At 44.3% G+C, this 17,166-nt stretch overlaps 1 protein-coding gene across 1 annotated transcript in view; it reads right to left on the reverse strand.

Annotated features, from left to right (window-relative positions):
• Positions 1–17,166, reverse strand: part of GALNT14 (polypeptide N-acetylgalactosaminyltransferase 14) — a 250,909-nt gene that overhangs the window by 46,106 nt on the left and 187,637 nt on the right. The window contains exons 4-5 of the mRNA XM_083604545.1: positions 3,986–4,053; positions 2,139–2,204 (exon numbers count right to left, since the gene is read on the reverse strand). Coding sequence (XP_083460671.1) covers positions 2,139–2,204; positions 3,986–4,053 — 134 coding nt within the window. The remainder of the gene's footprint in view (positions 1–2,138; positions 2,205–3,985; positions 4,054–17,166) is intronic.

Genomic DNA, 17,166 nt, shown 5'->3' on the forward strand with positions numbered 1-17,166 from the left:
CTCTTGAGAGTCCCACGGACTGCAAGAAGATCAAACCTCTCCATTCTGAAGGAAATTAGCCCTGAGTGCTCACTGGAAGGAGAGATCCTGAAGCTGAGGCGCCAATACTTTGGCCACCTCATGAGAAGAGAAGACTCCTTGGAAAAGACCCTGATGTTGGGAAAGATGGAGGGCACAAGGAGAAGGGGACGACAGAGGACGAGATGGTTGGACAGTGTTCTCGAAGCTACCAGCATGAGTTTGACCAAACTGCGGGAGGCAGTGGAAGACAGGAGTGCCTGGCGTGCTCTAGTCCATGGGGTCACGAAGAGTCGGACTAAACAACAACAATAGGGACAAGTCACCCATGCTCTGTCTGTAGAGGGCACTTTATCATATTCCCCATGGGAATTGCCTTATGGGAGGAGACTGGGAGAAGGACAGTTTGTTCCAGGTCCTCAAAACAGGGAAGTTGCACATAGAATTGACATGAATTTTACTGCTCCAAATATTCCACTGATTCACAGGGAGATCCTCATGGTTGGCATTGCTCTGTGCCTCAGTTTACCTTTGCTCAACCTGGGAGAGGGCGAGCCTTTCTGCCACTGTGAAGTTTCCGCTTAATAATTAACCACAACTGAGGCCGACTCCTGTTGTACGGGGCCCTGTTTGCTGGTTACTTATGATTTTAAACTGCTGCCATAAAAATAAATAAGCATTACACATACACAATTGAGCATTTATTGATTATTTAATTCAAGGCAAGCTTTAATGGGACAGCATTTATATCCTTCAGTGGGCTCTGCTCAATTTTCCAAATTAGTATTGTAGCGGAGTACAACTTTCCAACTGGTTCAGAGAGGTTGCCTGAGCGGTAACCAAGATTTAATGGGCCCAAACCAGAATAGTTACAGACCAGCTTTGAATGTCACATTAAACCATAGTTAAAATAAATGATGATTTGTGTGACTGTGCAGTGGATGGCGCTGAAATTTCAGGTGCTTCACTCTTTCCCCACTTCCATTGCTGCCACACTGCTAAGAAACAAACCATGGTTTAGCTTGGGCTCATGGTTTATTGCTCTCCAAAGAAACCAAGATTAGACATCATGCTAAGCTAGACGGTGGTTTGTTTCCTGGGAGCAGCAGTAGCAGCAGGAGTAAAGCACTTTCAATTTCAGCAGCAGCAGCACCGCACATTCATAATAAACCATAGTTTATTTTAACTGTGGTTTTCTGTGACATGTGAATAAGCCCATAATCACAGCAACTGAAGTGGGGAGAAATATTTAACTTTCTGTAAAGAAGTCATTTCTGAAATGCAAGGCCCTTCTTTATCACCACAACAGCCATGTGAGAAGATGACTACTATTGTTCATGTATTGATGGAGAACTCAGGCTGAAAGGAGGAAGGATTATTAAGTGAATATTAAGTGAATCTTTCGTTCCAGAGGCATTTGGAACCCATGTTCCTGTTATATATTAAGCCATGGAATGTGATGCCAGCATGTGGCCTCCTGATAGGCTATCAACCCTACCTGAATGGTGATTGCCTGGCCACACTTATGCATGCTAGGGAATCTATTGCTTAGACCACTGCAATGTGTTGTACATGGGGCTAGCTTTGAAAATGGACTGGAAACTGCAGCTGGTCCAAAACTAAGAATAACGATCATAGTTGGGGATGGGATATCTGACCATATGATGGCGTTGGCGGGATCTACACTGACCTGTTTAACATTATTAGGGCAATATTAGATACAGTTGTACCTTGGAAGTTGAACGGAATCCGTTCCAGAAGTCCGTTCGACTTCCAAAACGTTTGGAAACCAAAGTGCGGCTTCTGATTGGCTCCAGGAAGCTCCTGCAGTAGGAGCTGTGTTAGTGGTTGCCACCATGTTTCTGCCACATCAGTCATTGCTTGCTTGTTATTGCATCAATCTGTATGAGCACAGACTTTCAAGCTGTACAGAGTGCTGCATCAGGCATGGTTATAATGCAAATTATAATGTAAGTTATAAATTAAGTCATGTAAGTAAATTATAAAGGGGTATATCAGCAAAGTATGCTACAAACACAACACCAAAAGACAGCCCCTGCCCCCCCAAAGGTCATTCATTTTGCCCTTCACCATCTGCAGCTGGGCCACTGAGTTCTTACCTTCTCTTCTTCTGTTGCGCAAACATTTCACCTTGGGTAGCTTGATCAGCAAATGGCAGTCATCCGCTTTGGAAACACAAGCAGAGATCCATCCCATTTTCAAAACTTTTTTTTTTCACTTTCACAGACTTTCAGGGCAAAATAATAGCAGGTGAGTATTAAGGAGTTTGACAATGTGACACAGGGGGAAATGACCAATTGGCCCATTGGCTGCAAGAACACAGGAAATTACATCACAGGAGAATATCTGCCCCTAGGTGTCTGCAAGAACTTTCCCAGGGCGAGGGGACTAAAGTAAAATATTCAAAGGGGGAGCAGGCAAATGTTGGGTATAAGCAGCCTTGCATGCTTCCAGTTAGTAGAGGGCAAGCTTGAGACTAAGAGATACTCAGGCAAAATACACTTGGTGGTTTCCCACTAAAAACTTAAGCTCTGCTCCTTCCTCCTGCTTGCTCACCCCCCTTTTCTTTGCATGAGGATGCCATGAAGGTAGCTCCAAGGGATGACACGTCCCATTTTGGTGAAACAGGAAGTGCCGCCCTGCCGTGCCGCTGCACTGTCCGCCCTGCCTCCACTGGCGACGGACAAGCGGCGCTGGCAAATGGCACTGAGTCCTGACAAGGTCTTCCCAGCTTCTGGTGAGATCTTGCTGAAGTCTTGTGAGATCTCACTGGAAATCAGCACCAATGCTGCTTCTCCAACAGTGGTGGAGATGGAAGGCCAGCAGGGTGTCTGTGGGTGCTTCAACTGAGACACTGGCTTCAATTGAGAGCCTCTTCATGGGTAGGTTGGGCCTCGTAGCTCCAGTCATGTAGGATAAAACCCCAAGCCATCCTTGTGAGGATGACATAAATTTAAATAAGAAACCTTTTTTATTCAGCATTTGGACTCCTCTCTCTCTCTCTCTCTCTCTCTCTCTCTCTCTCTCTCTGTGTGTGTGTGTGTGTGTGTGTGTGCTTTCCTTTTTAAGCAATGCAAGCAATGTGTGAATAAGACAGAATAGGTGGTGGAACTGAGTAACTTCAGGAAGCTGCAGCTTCCAAGCTTTTTAAAATTCTGCTATACAGTGGTACCTTGGTAGTCAAACGCCTTAGTTGTCGAACAAATTGGCTCCAGTTTCCGAATGTTTTTTGTAAGCCAAATGTCCGACGCAGCTTCAAATTTCATGTAGGAAGCTCCTGCAGCCAATCGGAAGCCGCACCTTGGTTTTCGAACCATTCCAGGAGTCGAATGGACTCCCGGAATGGATTAAATTCGAGAACCAAGGTACCACTGTATATGCATACAGATTATGAGCTAAAATTTTTAAAAAGAAGAAGAAGGGTTTGGATTTGATATCCCGCCTTTCACTCCCTTTAAGGAGTCTCAAAGCGGCTAACATTCTCCTTTCCCTTCCTCCCCCACAACAAACACTCTGTGAGGTGAGTGGGGCTGAGAGACTTCAGAGAAGTGTGACTGGCCCAAGGTCACCCAGCAGCTGCATGTGGAGGAGCGGAGACGTGAACACGGTTCCCCAGATTACGAGACTACCGCTCTTAACCACTACACCACACTGGCTCTCAAAAAAACAAAACCTATCAGCTAATTTCTCAACAGCAACAAAAAATTGGGTACCTATATATTTTGCTGCTTCTCTCAGTTTATACAAATGCTCGACATTTACTCTTACTCTCTCCTCCATGCATGCTGGGAATCTGTGGATTATGGTTCATGGAGGGGGGGCATTGTCCCCTTGCCGCATCATGGGCACCCAGGCACCTGCCTTTCCAAGCATGTACACACATAGTTCTCCCCCCTTCCCTCCCTCGCCCCTCTCTCCCACATACAAGTCATAAAATGTCACTTACGGTCATCACTGAAATCATCTACCAATATAATTTCATGGACCAGATGCACTGGAGTTCGGTTCAGAACACTGAGGAAAGACCAGGAAAAAAAATACAGGGCAGCATTTCAGCAGGAAAAATTAAGCCAGGAAAATAAAGCTCTGGACCAATTTTCCTCCAAGAGACAATTGGGTAGGTGGCTGAAGAGAGATTCGGAAATATCCTTATGTCAAACAGACCTGTTGTGACATGATGATAACCAACAGCTATATAAACCAGGAGAGGTGACAGGTTTATGTTAAAGTATCCAATGTCTCACATTATTGGAAAGTTGATTATGTGCGGAGGGGAAACCTACGTATCGCAAGGACTCCAGGCATACCTGGCCACGAAGAAGGAAACTCGAGCCACTGGGAAATAAAAGAAGCAGCACTTTTATAAAAGGATAAAAGCAAAGTTGGCAAAGTTGTGCAAATAGGTCCCCAGGAACATTCTACAATATAGAGAGCAGGCAAAAACAGTGATAATACTATAGAGGCAAGGATACCTGCTTTTCTGTGGCTGATATCAAAGGATAGAAAGGATACCTAAAAGAACTTATAAGAAAATAGGGTTATTTTTAAGGCTGGACTTGGTGGGAATATCAACATTAGGAATAATAATAATAATAATAATAATAATAATAATAATAATAATAATTTATTATTTATACCCCGCCCATCAGGCTGGGTTTCCACAGCCACTCTGGGTGGCTTCTAACAAAATATTTAAAAATACATAAAAAGGAACAGGCCATTTCTGAGGAGGGGAAGATTGAGTGGATGTATTTAACTATATCCTGCCAACCTAGCAGTTCGAAAGCACATCAAAGTGCAAGTAGATAAATAGGTACCACTCTGGCGGGAAGGTAAACGGTGTTTCCGTGCGCTGCTCTGGTTCACCAGAAGCAGCTTAGTCATGCTGGTCACATGACCCGGAAGCTGTACGCCGGCTCCCTCGGCCAATAAAGTGAGATGAGTGCCGCAACCCCAGAGTCGGTCATGACTGGACCTAATGGTCAGGGGTCCCTTTACCTTATTTAACTATAGGTTGCCACAACCACTGCCACTGTGAACACTTAAATTACTTGACCATTTATACTAGGGCTGGTTTGTTTTTTAGCCAAGGGATCGCCCAAACATTTAAAATAAATGTACCAGCATGCATGTTATTTTGAAGATACCCATTTCTGTTTTTGGTATGAAATGAACGCATCATCCATTGTTTGAAAAAAAATAATCTTGAATTTATTGCTGAAACTTGAAGAAAATACAGATTGCCATAAACTCTAAACAAGGGAGAGCTCCAATTACAATCAGATTTTGAAAATTCCATTGTAATTGGCATTGAATGAATGCATTGATTCATACTGTTGGTTAATTAATGTTTTCAGGCAAATTTAATTATTTTAACTTGACCCATTGCAAACTCTTACCTTAATTTTACTTTACCACGAGGGAACTGTCCACCAAACTAGATTCAGATGTTAATGGTTTTCAAAACACCACATTCATTCAAACACATGCATAGTATAAATTTGCTCATCAGGGCACTAGTAGGGGTGGCAATCAGTATTCCTAAATCTGTGTTGGATCATAGCCCTTAGACTTAAATCTAAAAAAAAATGTGATGTATGAAGTGTAGGGGTGGTTGGGCAATTTTATTCAGTTCAAACTTCAAGGTGAACATACAAATTTCTGACTTTCTGGAAAAAGAAAAGAATTAAAATATGGCCATCTTTGAAAATTTGCTGTCCTCTGAAATTTGCAATGTAGTTCATGAAAAAAAGATGCAAAGGCACATTATTTTAGGTAAAAGTGCTTTGCAAAAATGTGTATATCGGGGGGAAATCACATTAAAATGTTGATGAATTTTTATGAGGATTAAAAATTAATCACAAACTGAGGCAGAAATGTGGGGAACTGGATGTAAGATTGGAAAAACGAGAAACTGAGTGAAGCTGAAATGGGCAGATTCAGCCAGCCCTAATGGAGTGGTCTTAAACTTAATCCTATATATTTATTGTCTGTCGAGGTATGACCTCACATGGTGAGCCCAAAAATGGCCACAGTGAGTAACACTAACCTGCTTCCCCTGTTTTTGGCCTTTACAAAAACTCATTTCAAAGAAGACTGTTCAGCATGGCATTCCAAATGTAAGTGGCCTATTAAAGATAAATAAGAACAAAAAACAGCTCCCCCCTTTTATTTCCATAGGGCTCACATTTTCTCTCTCTCTCTTTCTCTCCTTCACACACATACACACACTCATGGAGTGAGATTTAGATGTGCTGTTCCCACTTGTCAAGTTCTTTTTTAATTATTATTATTAATAGGTTTGTTGGTGCTGAGGGCTCCCTCCGCCTTTCCTTCAAAAGAAAGCCAAATGTAGGAGCTGAGTTCAGCAAATTACTGCAACAGAGTATGTCAGAATTGGGAGACGGGAGAGTAATATCACGCTTGGCGGAATATTTAACAGGCGCCGATTGCCTGGAAACGAAAATGGGTAAAAATAGAAGGGGAAAAACAGCACAAAAAACCTTTAATGAACCAGTAGAATTAAATTAAAAACAATGACCTTTTTTCCGTTAAGTTGTCGGGCCAGTTGGGAAATGAGAATGAGTCTGCAGTTACTTTGGGCCAAACGAGATGAGACATTATTAGATCGTTTGAAACCAAGTCAGAGTTGGAGAACTGGTGGCCCACAAGCCTTTCCAACTGACTCACTAGCCTCTAGTCTCAGGTCCAACCCTCTCCTCAACCATCCACCCTCCTGCTGTTCTTCCAGGGTAATCTTCACATGGCGAATTGGTGGTGGTCTTCAGTGGTGACAGACCCACTAGAATACCCAGATGCTGCAGTGCTAAACTCTCTTTACTAGTCCAGGTTCTTAGTGATCATTGCCAGGGCTTGGGCAATACACACACACACACACACAGAGTGATACCTCGGGTTACAGTTGCTTCAGGTTGCAGACTCCGCTAACCCAGAAATAGTACCTCAGGTTAAGAACTTTACCTCAGGATGAGAACAGAAATCATGAGGCGGCAGCGCAGCGGCAGCAGGAGGCCCCATTAGTTAAAGTGGTACCTCAGGTTAAGAACAGTTTCAGGTTAAGAACGGACCTCCAGAATGAATTAAGTTCTTAACCCGAGGTACCACTGTATATGATTTTTATTGGTTTTACATATAACCTACCATATTTTTCGCCCTATAGGACGCACCGTCCCATAAGGTGCACCTAGTTTTTTGGGGGGAAATAAAGGGAAAAAAATTATTTCCCCCCCAGGCGCGGGGCTGGGGCGGGGGAGGCCCGAGCTTCCCCCGACCCCAGCCCCAAAACAGGCAGCTCTCTGCAAGCCGTGGGAGCCCAGCGCTGGCTCCCGCTGCTTGCTGAGAGGTCCGCAAAGCCTGGACACGCTGATCTCAGCGTGCGCAGGCTTCGGCATGCTGGCAACTCTCCGCAAGCAGCGGGAGCACTCCCGCTGCTTGCGGAGAGGTCCCGAAGCCTGGAGAGTGAGAGGGGTCGGTGCCCACCGACCCCTCTCGCTCTCCAGGCTTCAGCGAAAGCCTACATTCGCCCCATAGGACGCACACACATTTCCCCTTCATTTTTGGAGCGGAAAAAGTGCGTCCTATAGGGCGAAAAATACGGTAATTATGTAACACTGTATCCTCTTATTTTATCTCTTTGGCTCCACTGAGCCCAACAACTTCCCTTCCTCCTGTCTAACAGTTTACAAAATTAAACTTTACATCTTTACATTTCACTTTGTTTCCCATCCTTGTTGTATCATTACCTAAAATATTATATTACTCAACCTGAAGAGGTAGCAATTTCTTCTTAGAAATCTTCAGATAACCCTGCTCATAATGTTAATTGCTTACAGTTGTCTTTCGGATAGGATATAAATTTGTTCCAGTCCTTTTGGAGTGCTTGGTCTCGCTGATTCCGGATTCTTCCCATCAGTTTTGCCAGTTCTGCAAAGTCCATCAGCTTCATGTGCCACTCTTCTTTTGTTGGTAACTCCTGTTGTTTCCATCTTTGGGCTAACAAAATTCTTGCCACAGTTGGTGCATATAAGATCAGGTTTTTTTATTTTGTCTCAGTATCTCTCTAACCACTATACCCAATAAAAAAGCTTCTGGGTTTTTTAAACAAAAGTGTTTTAAAACATTTTCTTTAACTCATTATGTATCATTTCCCAGAAAGCTTTTACCTCTTTACATGTCTACCACATATAGTAAAAAGTACCTTCCTTTTCCTTACATTTCCAACATTCATTTTTTGTTCTATACGTTTAGTCAAATACCACCTATACATCATTTTCATAACATTTTCTTTAAGCGTACTGCATGCAGTAAAATTAACACCTTCATTTCATAACCTCTCCCAACCTTCTAACTGTATATTGTGTCCAATAGCTTTAGCCCAATGTATTCTGCTGATTTTACCTCCTCATCTTTAGTATGCCATTCCAATAATAATTGCTTGGGCAATCTTAAGTGACTGGGAACAAGCTATTAATGCTCCCACTCACCTCTCCCTTTCTGAAGCTTTTTCAAGTGCCTCAACCCGGAAAGCTGAGGAAAACTAAAATGGCACCCTTTAAGACAGGGCTAGGGAACCCTTTTCAGCCCAAAGGCCACATTCCCTTCTGCATAACTTTCAAAGGGCCACATGTGGGTGGTGGGTGGCGCTACAGTCAAAAGTGAGGAGAGAATGCACATTTGGGCTTTCTGCAGATTCTATACCAGGGGTCAACAAACTTTTTCAGCAGGGGGCCGGTCTACTGTCCTTCAGACCTTGTGGGGGGCCGGACTATATTTCGGGGGGGGGGAATGAACGAATTCCTATGCCCCACAAATAACCCAGAGATGTATTTTAAATAAAAGCACACATTCTACTCATGTCAAAACACCAGTCAGGCCCCACAAATAACCCAGAGATGCATTTTAAATAAAAGGACACATTCTAATCATGTAAAAACATGCTGATTCCAGGACTATCTCCGGGCCAGATTTAGAAGGCAATTGGGCCGGATCTGGCCCCCAGGTCTTAGTTTGCCTATCCATGTTTTACACACAACGTCATCGGCTCCCACCCTCCACTCAGGTAGGAAAGTTCAAGGACACTTTCCAGCATGGCAAAAACACTAGAGGTGAGGAGGGAGGGTAGCCTGTGGAAAAGCCTGAGGGCCAGACAGGGTGGCCTGAAGGGGCTCATTCACCTTCCAGGCCTGAGCTTTGCCAACCCTGCTTTAGAAGCATATTCTGAGTTTCAAACACTTGCTATTCAGCACATTATAGAGGTGTGTGAATGTGAATGTTCATGCAGCAAAAAAAGGAGAGGGAGACAGAGACGAGAGGAATAGAGTGACTGAGACTGGAGAGGGGGCTGGAAAGGTTCTGTGAAAAAAAGAAGGCAAATAGGGAGATATGCCAACTGCTTTCAGAGATCCAGAGCTATGTTCTGAAAAGAGGGGAGGGGGAGCCTCCAGGACATTTTGTTGTTGTTTTTCTGTTCCTTCCTTAACATCTCTTTGCATGCAAACACCAGTTGCAAAGGAATGACTTTTTTAAAAGAGCAAAACTTTGGAAACTTGTTTGCATGTGAGACAGAGAGACGGATGGATGAATGGGGTACATGCTTGTCTGTGGATGTACGGAAGTGTGTGAATTTGGGTGGTGGATGGGAGATGCATGTGATTGGTGTGTGTGTGGCTTTGGCCCTACACATTTTGAGCTGAACGTAGAAAGTCCTCTTGCATACACAAAACGGGGCTCTTATTTTGAACTGCGCAGAAGTGCTTATTCCAGAAATCAACCTAAAGTTAGATAAGAAGACACTTAAAAGGCCAATCTGATAATATGCTTTGTGGATAACAGTATTTGGGAACTTGCTACATTGGGCCGGCTTTGATGGAGGGTTCTGCATCATAAGGCCTTTTCAGCAGCGTGTGCAGTCTCTACAAGATAAGAGAACCTTTGCACTAACATCACCGCGTACGTATTTAATATATGCAGACACTCACCCAGTCTAAGATTTGGACTAATATCCCATGTAAGAAGCCATAGAAATGAAGGATTCAAGCTGACAACGACTGCGTACCCATTCATCATAGTGACAGGGGAGAGAGAAACATCGATGGATTCTACTTCTGCCTTGGAAGCAGGTGCTGGAATCCAAACCTCCTCAGGGCTCCAACATGCAGATGGTACCTTGCAGGAGCAGCTGCTGTCCCCATCACAGGGAAGGCCCTGCATACCTCCCTCTCCACCGTACAAGAGAGTCGGCTGTCGCATGCAGAATCTCAGAATAAATTCCAGAACCACTGGATTGACAAGCGGCGTGTCTGTGCTTCCAGATGGGGCCTTGATTTGCAAACAAGTCACTGAGATGTTACAAATAGATCATGGGCAACAGATTTCTTTCTTTCCTTACTTGCTAGATTTCCCCTAGTAAGGGTAATTCCAGGTTAATGGGGATGGGAGAGAATATGGGGCGTTATTTTTTATGCCAACAGCGCTCTGTGGATGCTGCAAAAAACGTGTGTGCCATGAGCACTTGCGATCCCACAATAAACACCTATCTGGAAGCATCCTGAGATGACAGTATGCCATTAAAAACAAAACATTTTAAAAATCCTACCCCATTGTAGTATTTACAAGCTGCAGAGATAACAAATGAGGGTGTCTGTGTGCTTTTGGATAAACAACAAGTTATGACAACTCAGTCTGAAAGCAAATGCAAATCACTGCCAAGCTCCCATCAGCTTTTCTTACCCCTCGAACTGCGACTTAATTTTGAGTAACCTCTGCAAGGTGTAGGGACGCGGGTGGCACTGTGGGTTAAACCACAGAGCCTAGGACTTGCCGATCAGAAGGTCGGCGGTTCGAATCCCCACGACGGGGTGAGCTCCCATTGCTCGATCCCTGCTCCTGCCAACCTAGCAGTTCAAAAGCATGTCAAAGTGCAAGTAGATAAACAGGTACCACTCCGGTGGGAAGGTAAACGGCGTTTCTGTGCGCTGCTCTGGTTCGCCAGAAGCGGCTTAGTCATGCTGGCCACATGACCTGGAAGCTGTACGCTAGCTCCCTCGGCCAATAAAGCAAGAATAGTGCCGCAACCCCAGAGTCAGTCACGACTGGACCTAATGGTCAGGGGTCCCTTTACCTGCAATGTGTAAAGCAGCGATGGCTAGCTTGTGGCCCTCCAGATGTTGATGGAGTCAACTTCCACCAACCCTGACCATTTGCCCTGCTGGCTGGGGCAGATGTGAGTCTGACAACATCTGGAGGGTTGCAGATTAGCCACACCTTGTGAAGAGGGAGGTGAAGTGGAGATGTTGGAGATGCATACAGACCTCCCATTTTCTGGCCTTTCTTAGTACAGTGGTACCTCGGGTTACATACGCTTCAGGTTACAGACGCTTCAGGTTACAGATTCCACTAACCCAGAAATAGTACCTCAGGTTAAGAACTTTGCTTCAGGATGAGAACAGAAGTCGTGTTCCGGCGCCGTGGCAGCAGCAGGAGGCCCGATTAGCTAAAGTGGTGCTTCAGGTTAAGAACAGTTTCAGGTTAAGAACGGACCTCTGGAACGAATTAAGCACTTAACCCGAGGTACCACTGTATTGCTTGTACACACGGCAAAAGAGAAGAAGAGAAACAGTGCCCTGTTCAACCCCAGGGGGTGGTATGCCTCCTACCTATTCAAACTACATTCATATGGTAGTTCCCTCAAACGTTCTTTAAAGAACTCTTAGAAATTCTGCTCCAGCTTTCCAATTATACATATATACTTGCCTTTGTTTGTGTGTGGGTAGCTTCCTTCATTTGGCTTTGATACACCCAAAACACAACATGTTTGATATCACAGGTCTTTGAAGCACCTTGACTTCAAAAAAATAAAATAAAAATGAATTACAAGCACCTCTGTCGGAAGGAATACTAAAGAGCCAAGAATCTATCTGAAGAATCCTTATGGCCAGTTGTTGCTCTGTTTTGATCAGCCCTCATTTATCGTACTTCACACACACACACACACACACACACACACGTTTGATTCATAGGATTTAATTAAACAGAATACAATCTAAAGACCCTGAAGCTAACAGGAGCACAGCATTTATGCCTTGTGGACTTCCCACAGACAGCTGCCTTCTGGCAGTCAACAACGGGCAAACATTTACAATGACCTGCAGCACCATCCAGTCATTTCAGGTACATAAAGCTGTTATTCAATGCAACACTGAGTCGTACATCAAAAAGGTATGGTCTACTCTGATGGTCAGCAACTCCCCAAAGGCTTGAGCAAAAGTCTTCCCCGGTTGGTCCTTTTAAATGGAAATGCTAGAGGCTGAATCTGTGATACTATGAATGTCAAGTGTTGTTTAAAAGGTAGAACCTCCACCGTAGAAGACAGTATGTCTCTGAGTACCAGCTGCTGGTGCTCACAAATGGTTGCCCTCAGGTCCTGCTAGTGGGCTTCCCAAAGGGACCTGTTTGGCCACTGTGAGAACAGAATGCTGGACTAGATGGACCATTGGCCTGATTGAGCATGCTCTTCTTATATTCTTACATTTTTGATACCTGGGAGCTTCTAAGAAGAATCCATTTAGTTCACCAAGGTTTGCTTCGAAGGAGATCTTGCTGGATCAAGTCCTGTATATACAGTCATACCTTGGAAGTTGAACGGAATCCATTCCAGAAGTCCATTCGACTTCCAAAACATTCAGAAACCAACACGCGGCTTCCGATTGGCTGCCACAGCTTCCTGCTGCAGCCAATCAGAACCCACGGAACCCGTGTCGGACATTTGGGTTCCAAAGAACGCCTGCAATCCAGAACACTCACTTCTGGGTTTGCGGTGTTTGGGAGCCAAAACATTCAACTCACAAGGCATTCAACTTCCAAGGTATGACTGTATTTCATTATCCCGTTCACACCTCCTAGTATTAAAAAAACCCCAACAAGTTTGGATGTTGGATTGTGATTATTTATGAAAGTAATTTATCTCCATGGCAACACATTAGAACCTATGGAAGATTGGGGCGGGCCGAGGGAGGGAGGGAGAGAAAGCCAACAATAACCTAAAATGCTCAAAGGGTCAGAGGTCACAGATACTGAAATCAAGTGGAGAGCAAGTGAAGTGGGGGGAAGCCAGCAGAAATGAAACACTCCAGCATCCTAGAATGACTAATTACATAGGGGAGAGAGAGAGAGAGAGAAATCGTTCAAGAATAACTATAAATGAGTGTTGATTACAAGGCAGCTTCCACGTTTCCCTCTCAAATACCCACCAGCTCTTTGAAATTCAAGAGTTCTCTTATGTGAACATCAAAAAGGTAAAAGCATGAGCCGGGTTACATGCTTCCTCATTCCGAGAGATGATTAGAAAGAGTGGGGGGAGGGATCTAAATGATGTGGCCATGGGGTTGCGGGGGGGGGGGGGAGTGTGGAAATAAAGGAAAGGAGAAGTCAGCACAAAGCACTAATTATACAGTTTCAGAGTAACACCTGGTTTATTTTTTTTACTCTTTTAATCAACGTCATTTGAGCACAGCTCCTATGAAGTGCGTTTTCACTCCCAGGGAACTTGAAAGAGGTGGGAAAGTTGTTTTCAGCAAGGCAGGCTTCTAAACAGGGGTGCCAACTTCAATGGGTTCAATCCGCTTGGTTGATTAATTGGAAGGGCCCAATTTCAATGGGTGTAAAAGGCACCCTTGCATCTTTATCCAAGGCTATTTTTGGTCCCGGTGTGTTAATGTTCACCGGGAAAACGAAATGTTCAAGACTCCCTTTGCTTCCCTAACAATAAGTGGTAGAATTATAGCTTACAAAAATTATATTACTTTATTCGGTGGAAAGGGCAGAAGGTTAATCAATTAAAATCAAAATTAATCTGCTGCCTGGGGTATGGACGGGAGTTGCAGCCCAAAATATTTTGAGGGTTCTAGGCTGGGGAAGGCTGCTGTAGAAGAAGCAGGGGAATCTGTCGGTAGCTTCTTCTCCCTGCTCTAAGTAATCTCTGAACTGGCTCTCACTGGGTGGCCGGAGAAAAGCACTGCCTTGCTCTCCGCCTAATGGGCATTGTGGGAATGAGACGATGCATAAAATAAAGACTGCAGAGCACTTTCATGCAATGAAAAAATGTTATAAAAACCATTACAATAGCACTGAAATGATCCATTTGGCGGTGTTAGACACACTCCAGATCCTCTTTTGTTCTGTCTTTAACTGGACTAATGCCCGCTTCCTTGTTCCTTCAGGCTCCACGTTGGCACACAAGGCTTCTGCCTCCCCTCCCCCACTTTGCTGCCCAGCTTGGCACCAGCCCCCAGTACAGCCCTGCAGCCAGAAATCCAATGGGGAGTTGGGCATTTTGCCTACAGTATCATACACAACAGCTTTTCCTAGTCGGATGACTGCCAGTCAATGTGTCTTTTGAAGCTTCCACTCTTATTAATGACTTCTTTTTTTTAACAGTGCCAGTAAGTTCCTAGAACTTACTAAATTGCCCATAAGTACAAGGGAGCACGAAGGGATGCAGGTGGTGCTGTGGGTGCTGTCGGCAGTTCGAATCCCCATGACGGGGTGAGCTCCCGTTGCTCATTCCCTGCTCCTGCCAACCTAGCAGTTCGAAAGCACCTCAAAGTGCAAGTAGATAAATAGGTAAGGCTCCGGTGGGAAGGTAAACGGCGTTTCCGTGCGCTGCTCTGGTTCGCCAGAAGCAGCTTAATCATGCTGGCCACATGACCCAGAAGCTGTACACCGGCTCCCTCGGCCAATAAAGTGAGATGAGCACCACAACCCCAGAGTCGGCCATGACTGGACCTAATGGTCAGGGGTCCCTTTACCTTTTACAAGGGAGCACTGGGCCTTTTGTGGACTGTAAGTCTTATTATGCTATGTTTTTGCAAGCAAAAGACTACATTGCGCAAAGGGCTGTGACACAATCTTCGTGAGAGAGGTAGGGGTGGTGACGGGGAAGGGATGAACATTTTTACTTGCACATTGTTGATGAGTAGGAACAACAAAAGCTGAGATGGGCAAGCGCTCCCCAACTCATCTTGAATTACCAAAGATCAATATTCCAAACCAAGCCAAAGCCCAGAAAAAATGGAAAAACCTTCCGTATTTTTAATTCACGCTCTATTCAATGCGTAACAGGGTTTCATTGCGCTGAATTGGCAAGAGAACTAAGTGGCAAAAAGATGAGGTTGTGGACCCATTTTTTGCAGAGATGGCCTTTCTCTCCTTCGTTATGTAACCTGTGGCCCATCAATTCTCTCAGTATTTATCTATTATAAAATTTATATCTCACCTTTCCCCCAAGGAGCTCAAAGTGACATATACACCTCTCTCCCTCTCCATTTTTTTTAATATCCACAACAAACCTGTGAGGTAGGTTAGGCTGAGAGATAGTGACTGGCCCAAGGTCACCCAGTTGGCTTCACTCAACTGAGAGGGCAGGGGAAGCTGGCAATTCTTCTCCGGCTCAGATTTTAAAGCAAACTAGAAAATAAATTATGGGTTTGAAAAGTTTGCTTCTCCTTTGACGTAAGCTTTAAGAAACGCCATGAATTCTTTTCGAGCCTGCCTGGGGAGAAAGTTTGCCAGAATCTCTAATCGGAACATGCCTAAATCACTCGTCCTGCTGCTTCTCTGAACATCTAAAACTGTCCTTTAGAGATTCCACATGTAGATAATTGTCTCCCCTACTCAGAGCTGCCAGGGCAGCTGTAAAAGGAAATGGAGAGAGCTGCCCCTCTTGAACACAGTATTAGGGTATTCAGACATGATTTTTCTCACAAGGCCTTTTGTCTGGAGACTGCGCTAGAGAGTGCTGTAAGATGAAGGCATGTTTCATCCCTTTCCCCTGAGGCAAAGGTCAAAGTTTGCCAGCATAAGTAATCTGTAAGTAGTATATTACCTCACGTTCCCTCGCAGCTGCCTCTGGCACTGGTCTGCCTCAGTCCCTTCTGTTCTCTGCTGTTTATTATTTAGAGAGAGAGAAAGAGAGAAATGCAGACCGGTTCCCTGCTTTCCAAGAACATTTCTGCAGTGAGGTAAGAGCCTCACTGGAGTTAAGAAGAGCCAGAAACATTTATTAAGGCGAGCTTATAATGCTTATGTTAGTGCCTCAGCAAATCAGGGTCAGGGAGAGCTCCCCACCCATTCCTATGCATTCAAGAGTGTTCTCTTCCTCTGGGAAAGCAGTTGGTCAGAGCTAGGGTGGATTCATGCCGCGGAATTTTCTTAGGTGAAATGTTGTATTTCATACTTGGGTTTTGACCAATTGCCATATGTGTAGCTGGAGGGGGAGGGGTATAATATTAATATTTATTGGTATCCCACTCTACCTCCTAAGCAGAGGATGACATTAAGGGGGTTGATATCTGGCCTCTAAGATGCCTGCATTCTTAGCTTCAGGCACTGTGAATCTCTTCTATAAGTCATTTCTTGTGTAAGTTTCCTATCAGATTACCCAGGCTAATGCCCCGGTGGCAGGGGTTGCCTTTGTCTATAGTGCAGGCAGTCCTCACTCTCTGCCGAGACATCTTAAATTGCTGTTTTGCAATGAGAAGTATGGTTACAGTGGTGCCTGGGGACAGCACTGCTCTCCTGGCTTCCAAATAACATGGGTTGCTGCAACTTACTGGGAAGGTCAGCATGAAGATTGGAATGGGATTTGGCTCCACTGCCACGCCCACATCTGCAATGCTCCCTTCTTCTTCTTCTTTTTAAATAATTTTCATTAATTTTCTTTTTCTCATAACAAATATCCAAAATCAATAACATTCATTTTCCAATTTCCCCGCTCTCAATTGACTTCCCCCAGCTTCCATTTCTGGTTCATTATGTCAAACGTTACGTTCTGCTGTTTGCATATAGTACTATGTTGTCACATTGTTAAATTTCTTGTTCTCTGCAAATAAAGTTGTAAATGTTTATTTACATCCTGCCAGTGAGTCCATTTTTTTTGTTGTTTCTGCAAATACGTTGTAAGAGGTTCCCATTCTTTTTCGAAATCACTATTGTCCTTTTCATGCAGTTTATCTGTAAACTTTGCCAACTCTGCATAGTTCATCAACTTTCTTTGCCATTGTTCTTTTGATGGTATTTCTCCAGTCTTCCAGTTTTGTGCTATTCAGATTC

This window comes from Podarcis filfolensis (genome assembly GCF_964270895.1).
Source record: "Podarcis filfolensis genome assembly, chromosome: 3".
In the NCBI taxonomy this organism is placed as follows: domain Eukaryota; kingdom Metazoa; phylum Chordata; class Lepidosauria; order Squamata; family Lacertidae; genus Podarcis; species Podarcis filfolensis.